General features: G+C 34.5%; 1 protein-coding gene across 1 annotated transcript; it reads left to right on the top strand.

Annotated features, from left to right (window-relative positions):
• Positions 1–364: 364 nt before the first annotated feature.
• LOC122000631 lies at positions 365–4,631 on the top strand. The gene is made up of 4 exons (XM_042555010.1): positions 365–694; positions 2,609–2,711; positions 4,066–4,224; positions 4,307–4,631. The coding sequence occupies exons 1-4, from the start codon at positions 420–422 to the stop codon at positions 4,475–4,477; spliced, it is 708 nt and encodes a 235-aa protein (XP_042410944.1). The 5' UTR covers positions 365–419; the 3' UTR covers positions 4,478–4,631.
• Positions 4,632–9,108: the final 4,477 nt, after the last annotated feature.

The raw sequence follows: 9,108 nt of genomic DNA, 5'->3' as shown, positions 1-9,108 counted from the left end.
AATATCAGGGAGTCCCAAATTCCAATAACTTATTTTACTAGTTGAAATATTATTTAATTAAATTATCATTCAAATAATCAAAATCAAAATGATATAAAATATATAATTATAAAAAGTAGTTATTAATTTTTATAGGATTAAATGATTACATAATATATTATATTATAAAAGCTAATTACTAAATATTATACGAAGGAATGATCAAATAATCTAAAGTATTTCAGACACATCATTTTAAATAGGACAAATTTTTGTCCTATTTTTTATTTTAAAAATGATTTTTTTTATAGACAAAAAAATATTTTAAAATTTTACTTGATTCGCTAGTTAATCCGAACGCGAGCCGGTTGGGTCGAGCCGTTTCTTAAACCATTCGCCACCGCGTCTTTTGTTCAATCGGGTCACTCTGTAGATCGATCATGGCGGAGAGAGCTGCTCTTCTGTTCCCTCGCCTCCTCGCGGGGTTGTTCTTCTTCGTCCTCTTTACGTCTTGTGTATGTGCCTCGGGGATTCCGTCGAAGTACGATGGATTCTACTATAGCGGTGGCGGAGAGGGTTGGGAGGACGTCATCGTGGTGGACGCCTTCTTGGATCCGCTCTGCCCCGACAGCAGAGACTCTTGGCCTACTCTGAAGAAGGTCGTCGAGCTCTACTCCCCGCTCCTCGCTGTTATCGTCCATCCCTTTCCCCTCCCGTAAAGATTTCTATCTTCGCCTCTTTTGGTCTTAGCAGATTAGGTTGACGGAATGCCTTTGTTTATGTTAAATTTCGTGGTATTTTTAATCAAAAAATATTTTTTCTTTGTCAATTCTCCCTTTTCAAATGAATTGCTTAGCCATGGTTCAATTTAGCTTTTTTGTTTATTTATTTGTTTCTGGGAAGCAATATCGGTTATCTCGAATATTGATCGATAGCTTAAATTAAGAAGAAGAAAAAAAAAAAGGTGTTCCGAACGTTGATCCTTTCAATTCTCCCAGCTTAAATGAATTGCTCGGGCACAGTTTAATATAGATTCCCTTTTATTAAGGGAAACAATATTGGCTTGTCTGAATATTGATTAGTAAATTGCAAATTAAGGAAAACCAGTGTTCCAATGCTCAATTTTAGGGTTCATCTGTTTGGACTCCACTAACTCCCTTGACTCTGGTGCATGGGATGATATGCTCAAAGGAAAGACTTGGAATATCAACAGTTTTGAAACAAAATAAAGGCATCTGTTTAGTGATAATAATACTCCCTCTCTTCTTGATTTCCATTCTCAAAGTCTAAGTTCTCTTCTTATATACTTCCCCTTTAAGCTCTACACAAGACTACACTACATTCATAAATCTTCTTTGGAGCATTTGGGTATCAACTATATCTATAGCTTTCAATCCCTCTTCCTTTTGCCTTTGTTGATGTGCAATCCCAATCATTTTTGGCATGGTTGAATGCCTCACTTCAACCACAATAAGGGTCGTCCATAACTCCTATTGCTGCTAGTGTCTCTTCCTATTCCCCTGTCACAGTTGTTTCCTCCTTATCTAATCTTCCATCCAATCCTTGCAACACGCAAGCTAAAGCTGGAATAAAAATTCAACAGCAAGGTTAAACAATAACATCTAAAATTTAAATTCAATTAGGCACAAGAGTCTACCTTAACTGCCATTCCCTCATTGTTTGACACTACATGAAGTTGCATAATCTTCTGATTGCTTTCATTCTTCTCTCCTATGAAACAACAATAAGCCATTTAAGAAAATGTTGCAACTCATGCTAATGTCACACATGATCCATTTCATAAAACTAATAGTCCCAATTGGTCAGAATACTTGATAAAAGTTTGTAAAAGTATGATACAACAGACTCAATTGATTAATCAATAAAGTATTAATATTTGGATCATAGTTCCTCGTTGGGGTCCTGTATATAGACAAATGACATTACCATGATCAACGAAAGCAGATGACTCTGTCATTTAGTTTCCCAATACTGACATATTGATAGTATGTCAGTCTTTTCCTTTTTTTTTTAATTCTCATTTGGTTGTGCTGGATACTTCACTGCCTTTTATTCCATGCCCTTAAGTTTTTTATATCCTTGTCTTGTAGATTTCATATGATATGATTGTCAACTTGTCATAGCTTGAGCTTACATCTAATTGAACTCTTGATTGATGTTTCTTCTTTTTCTTGTTATCCTTGCAGAGTAGTAGTAATATAGGCTTTAACATCTTATAATGGTTATTATGATTTTCATCATCAGGCATACATTCTCTGTAGATGCAACTGTTGTGAATTTTCCATAAAAAATTAACTTTTAAAGGTCTATTTTCATCATTCTAGCTTATATCACTTAACATGATTCAAACTCTGTGAGGTACCATTTTGAAATTAATGAGGTTAAATAATCAATTGTTGGTTGTCAAAGGGCATACTGTGCATTGCATGTTATATCTGATCAAACCAAAGGATTCTATCATGCTCACTTGTTACTGTGTTCTCAATTCACGGATATAATTTTCCAAGTACATCCACCAGGCCCTAGGAGACGTTTAATCAGTTCTTATTGCAGTTTCATGTCAGTTTGCTCTTGTTACTATAATATTGTTGATTTTTGGAAATTGCAGATACCATAGTAATTCCTTCCTTGCTTGCCGTGCACTTCATATTGCCAACAAGCTTAATGCTTCATCAACATTTCCATTTCTGGAGCTGTTCTTTAGATACCAGGTTCAGCACTCATGCTATAGCCATTGATAGTTGGTAATGATATAAATACTGACTTAGGATATCATTTTGGGAAGGAGATATATTATGTCAGCTAGAGAACTAAATTATTGCATAGAGACTAATATACACACTCCGGAACATGTTATTAGGACATAATCCATGTCTAATTATAGAACTTTTAGTTCCAAAATTGCCTAATCTGACTAGAATCTGATTGAAATTTCTAATTATTTGATAAGAAACAGTTGAAAAATTTCTGATCCAGTTTACATTTATGCTTTTGTATCACCCTTTGTTGTCCATGGAAAAAAGTTTCATTTTTCTAACTGAAAGAGGAAGTTAGATAGTCTACTAGCAAAATTATCTATTTTTTCTTCCAGACATTATGAGTTCCACAACAGGCACTCCTACCAATAGACTTACTGAAAGTTTTATGAGCACTTAGATCTTGATCTATGTGCTTCCCCTTTGAGAGAGGTGGAAGGTAAGAATTAGCCAATGGAAGAACCAAGAAAAAATTGTGCTTATGTGCAATATTTTCAGCAAAAGACATGACTATCAAGGAATTAGATTAGAAAGTTTATTGTTCCAAGTGGTCTTGATTGACTAAAATATTCTTTAAAAAGAAGATAAAAACCAAGTTGACAAATCATATTAGAATGGTAAAAGGTTTACAAGAAATAATAATTAGATTTAAAATGTACGGCCATGTACAAACTAATTAGATGTGTACCGCTGAGCTTTTTTAACTCATGTCAGCTGTCCTTATAATGGATTAAAATTTTAACTTTGCTTATTTATGTTATATCATCAGCATGTCATTATAAAATTTGTATTGGATTAATCTAATCCTATATGTTGTATGCTTTTGTCTTCCTCCATATGTTATTGGCCTTTATAAAATAGTGGATTCAAGAATTGATTTTTTTCTATTACAACATATACTGATATTGCATGTCAAATTTTTTGTAGGGTCAGTTGAACCTAGTAGATGTCATGTATCTGAGAAATAATCTCAGTTTGGTTCAATTAATCTTGGATTTCTAGATTTTTTTTTATTAAAAAAATCAAAATTCAAGGGTTACTGATAGGATTTCGTTCTGTACAAGTTCCCTATTGGCTAAAGTAGGCTCTTTTCATATTAGCATGTCCTTTTCCTGAAAAGAGCTATAAATCATTCAAAATAATAATAATCTTAAAACTTCTAAACGTTGATGATTGAACACTGCATATGAAAACTGGAATTGCACTTCCTCTCTGAAACATCAGTCACATTGAATAGCAATTTGCAGCATATTTAATTAACAGTGTCAGCTTTTAAATCTCCTGCACTAATTTTAGCTTGCCGAATCAGGAGAAGTACTACAATGCACCTACCAAAAACATAACAAGAACTGCTATAATAGAGGATATGGCTAATCTTTCCATTGAGGCAGTTGGGAACTCTTTATCAGAGTTTCTATCAGGTTTTGATGATCAAGACACGGACCTTGCTACAAGAATCACCTTCAAGGTAATCTAAGTCAGCTTCTGTATCATGCGTCGATTTGTCACATTCCTTTCAATTTTACTCGTATCAACAAACTCTTCCACAGTATGGGTGTTCAAGAGGGGTTTATGGTGCACCATTCTTCTTTGTAAATGGATTTCTATTGCCTGATGCTGGATCAGCACTTGATTTCACGACCTGGAAAAACATCATTGACCCACTGTTGGCGAAGCACAAGAAACAGGGAAGCGCACGGCTTCTTTCTTTCCTAATGTAGATTATGTAGTCTGAGTCTCAAATTTGATACAAACAGTAGACTGTTTCATGGGTTGTCCCATTATGTATGTGCTGGATTTGAACTCTTATAATAAGTGACCTTTGCCCCATAAGTATGATAAATAAAAAAAGTAAGAGAAGTTATAAATTTTTAATCACCATTTGAATTTAGATTTTGCAATTTGTTAATGGATTAATTCTGAGTGATTGTTAATCAGTGGTCGCCAAATAGTTAGTGCCTCCTTTATGATTCATATTGCAGTGAAACAGACTTACTTTTGTTGCACAAGACTCGTATTGAGTAGCCTTTCCTTGACTCGTATTGAGTACCCGTGCATAAGTGCTAACTTAGGTATGAGATTCGAATTTCGATATAGTTAAGATAAATGCTTTCCAGACTAATATCATCATCCATACGTATACTACATGGTAGTCTCCTGAACACGTATGAAACTAAAATCTAACTAAATCATGGACGATCTGATTTTATTGAAACAACAATAATAAGTAGCACATTCTTTTGGTATCTTTTATTTTTTTTTCCCAATTCTATTGATTTCTTTGTAAAATTTCAACTCCGTACATTTATTTTTCTATTAAAACTGCGGTAGAAATCTTTCTCAATTGTATTACCTATGGAAAGTCACTTAGAATTACTTTTGTTTTTAAAAAATGGATCAATTGTAAATTTAAGAATTATAAAGTAAAATATATTAAACTAAGCTTGAATTATAAATAAACTCGACTGTGCGGATAGAAATAGGGGTGAAAAAAAGATGGATTAAATCGAAATTTACAAGTTTAGTTCTATTAATTCATAAATTTATTTTTTTCCAAAATATTGATTAAACCGATTAAATTCGTTTTGATTTTAAATTTTACAAATCTATTAAACCAACCAATTAAATTAAAATATTATCAATTGACTGCTATAATGGACTACACAACTTTGCAACTCAATATTTGATTACCCAATATCAATGAACTAATGATGTTATCAATTAACTGATCGGTTAGTTCGACAACCGTTCGAATTAATTGATTATATATGAGTTCGGTTTATTCTGTTTTGATGGTAATGCTCAATCTGTTTCAGTTTGCACTGTTTGATATGTTTTGAAAATGAGAAAAGAATTATTCCCATACACGGGATCCATTCAAAGAATCTCTGGAGTAGCGGGTTACAAAATCCAAAAGCAACTTAGAAGGTAGCAATCAATGAGTTCATCCATCTTTCTTTGTAGAAAAAATGTCCTAGCAGAGATTATCAAGTTTCAAGAGCAAGATCATTAGAACCGAGAAAATGAAATAGTTAAGCTCTTTAGTACTTGAAATGATATTGGCTTTGCTTCTTCAAGTTCAATTCTGAGGAAATCATAGGAGGTATTCGAGGGTTGTTGAAAGATGAAAAAGAGGCATTCTCCAAATATGTCTGTCTTAGGAGAGTGTTAGTTGCGGAGTGTTGGACATTAATTCAGGAATTTACTAGAAAGTGAAAAGGAGGTAATGTAATATAGAACTACAATTCATTAGAGTATTCAAGATTCAAATTAATAAGAGGTTTCTGTCAACGACTACATTCACACTGAATTTATTAAATACAGTGCCAACATAATCCTATCCAAAGATAGAAGAATTCGTTCAAACTTAACGCATGAGCATGGAAAATCGTCACCAAAATCAAAATTAACTATTGAATTACAGTTATTAAATTAGCAACCGATTTATTATATTCAATCGTTAATTTTAACAACCAAATTAAAATTGGTCACTAAATTAATTATCAATCTATTACATTCGGTATTTAAAAATCGGTCACTAAATTAATTATCAATCTATTACATTTGGTATTTAAAAATTAGGGACTAAATATTTAGTCGTGTTTCAATTTTTTTTCTTTAAAATAATTATCATATATTGTTGCAGATGAATATTAAAATAAATAATATTTAAAATAATCAACTTATATGAGATTAATAAAAACCCAAATGAAAAATTAAAGTATTTTACATATGAATGAAATTGGGAAGTATATTAGATTGATATCAAATATAATTTAAACAAAATAAATAATCCTCATTTTAAAATTGTTCCATGGGAATAAGCAAAATAAACAATTACCCTGCTTTAAAATGGACTCATTGTCATCCTTTCGCCGAGCTAGCAACAGTGAACTCATGCCCAGGCTACAAGACCATAGACGGCTACAACTAGACAATCCACGGGCTCACAAGCAGGTCACAAGCTCACAGCCAATCGATTCACCGGTAGGTTATGAACTTGCAATAAGTCAGCCCACTTGTTAGTTAGGGGCTTGCACTGATAAACTTGCGAGCAAGTTGTGAGCTTTGTGTTAGGGCATCTCCAATGGAGATTTTTTTCAGCTTTATTTTCTCCTCTTTTGTTAATATCATTATAAAAAGGTATTATAACACTCATTTATTTAAACACGTTTAAAGTATTGAACACGTTCAAGTAAACATGGAGTTGGCCACCCATGTGTGTTTTTATTCTTTATTTTTAAATTTTATTTATTAAAAAATAATAAATTTTAATATATTTTTTTTAAAAATAGTAAAATTATTTTTAAAAGTAAGATTATTATTAAAAATAATAATAATAATTTTAATATTTTAAAATATATTTATTTAATATGATATAATTTTACAATTATTGAGTGTACCGTGAGACCCATAAATAATAAGGGTTAATATTAAAAGGAATGTGAGTTAAAAAAATATATTGTTATAATGAGTATGTGACGGTGAACCTTATACTTTTTGATAAGATGATGAATGTTATAATTGGAGTAGATTGTGAATGTCCTAAGTCATCAACTTACTTGTAGTCCTACAATCAGTTGGGTGCAAGATAGGCATATCTTTACAACGATGCAATCTATCTTACGGATAAATTGTGATATCTAAATCAGACTCCTGACCATCTCATGAGTAGGTCACAAGCTCATGATCAAATGATCAGTCAACTTACAATGAACAAGCTACAAGCATATTGGCATATGTTTGGCAGACTCACGAGCAAGCCCTAATCGCAATTGAGTTTGCAACTAGCAAAGGAAGAGAGATGATAAAGATGAGGTTGTAGGCTGAAGGAAGAAAAGTAGTATTTCTCTACTCAATTTTAGACAAAAATATTTAGCCAAAAGTTATCCACAAATAAATTGGCAATCCATCTTTTGAATCATTTTCCTTCTCCTCTATAAAGATTGGATTGGAATCTCTACACTCATGCAATCCGCCCCTTTAATAATGACTTCACCCTTCCTTTTAACATCTGCATCAATAAAAATGTCCTACAAGGAGAGCTCCTAGCTCCCCATATGAGTAAAAGTTTTTCATAATATTTGTAAAATACCGGAAATAGGCGAATATGAATAAGGAAAATTTCCGGAATTTTTGGACATTTTTCGGAAATTTTTCGGAGCTCATACGGACGAGTTGACGGGGATAAAAACGGGGTCCGGAAAAGCCTATTTAGGTTACCCCATTTAAATGAGGAAAAGTTTTTATTTTCTTTTCCTTTTCTTTTTGTTTTTCTTTTTCTTTATATTTTCCTTATTCCTCGCCGTTCTCTTTTCTCCTTGAGCCGACCTGTGCCGAGCCTCGCCCCTCGCCGATTTCTTCGAGCCCCAAACCGCCGGAGTTCTAACCGCCGGCGACGAGAGCCCTAACTACTTGGAGCAGTTTCTCCTCCTTCTCCCCTTATTTTACCGCGACGCCAAACCCTCCCGAGACACCGTTGGCCATCTCCTCACCTCTTCTCTGTCTCGGTGCCCTAGCCGCCGGCGACGCACCAAGCCACCCCGATCATCTTCCTCTCTGCCCACTGACGCCGGCCGTTTGTCCTCAGCAAAGCAGCGCCGCACCCCTTGTGCCAACCGCCGCGAATTCCTCCGCCCTAGTCCGCCGTCGCCGAGCCCTAGCACCGCCGCCGACACATCTCCTCTCCTCTTACTGCCGGCCAGAGCCCCGAGCAGTGACACCAAGTTGACAACCTCTCTGCCCAAGTGCTGCCGATTTTCCCTTGTGCCCTAGCACTATCGCCGGCACAGTGGGTGCATCCCAGCCGCCGCCGCACCATTCCGGCAACCAGGTTCTGCCGAGCCCTAGTCCTGGTCTTCTTCTTGATATGTTTGATTTCAGCAGTGAGGGTTTATTCAACAGGATTGTGTGCTGTGGGTTGATACTGTGGTGTTGGAATTTTGATCGTGAGATGAAGTAGGACTTGTTGCGGGATTGCTTTTGGTCTCCAGCAGCGACTAATCCTTTCCGACAACAAACTTCCTTGGTTGTGGACTAATAGGAGCGATTGAGAAGTAAGGTAAGAAGTAGAGTAATTGTTACGTGTTGATGAGTTGGATTCATGTATTGGATTAGGAATATATTGGATTAATCCATGTTTAGGTATGATCTTGATACCTATTGATAATTAATTTATCATTAGTTTGTGTAGAATAATTAGGTGATGTGGATTTAGGTTTTGGATTTTTATAAAAAGGTTGTTTGGGGTTAAGGTAATTAACCCTAATTAACCGTTAGAAAGGTTGAGGGAAATGATTTAGGGTTTATCCCTAAATTTCTATTTAGGATTTATTTAGCTGTTTTTTTTGTA

Source organism: Zingiber officinale, chromosome 7A (genome assembly GCF_018446385.1).
Source record: "Zingiber officinale cultivar Zhangliang chromosome 7A, Zo_v1.1, whole genome shotgun sequence".
Taxonomy (NCBI): domain Eukaryota; kingdom Viridiplantae; phylum Streptophyta; class Magnoliopsida; order Zingiberales; family Zingiberaceae; genus Zingiber; species Zingiber officinale.
Note: the sequence above shows the minus strand (reverse complement) of the source record. Positions and strands in the feature narration are given on the sequence as shown.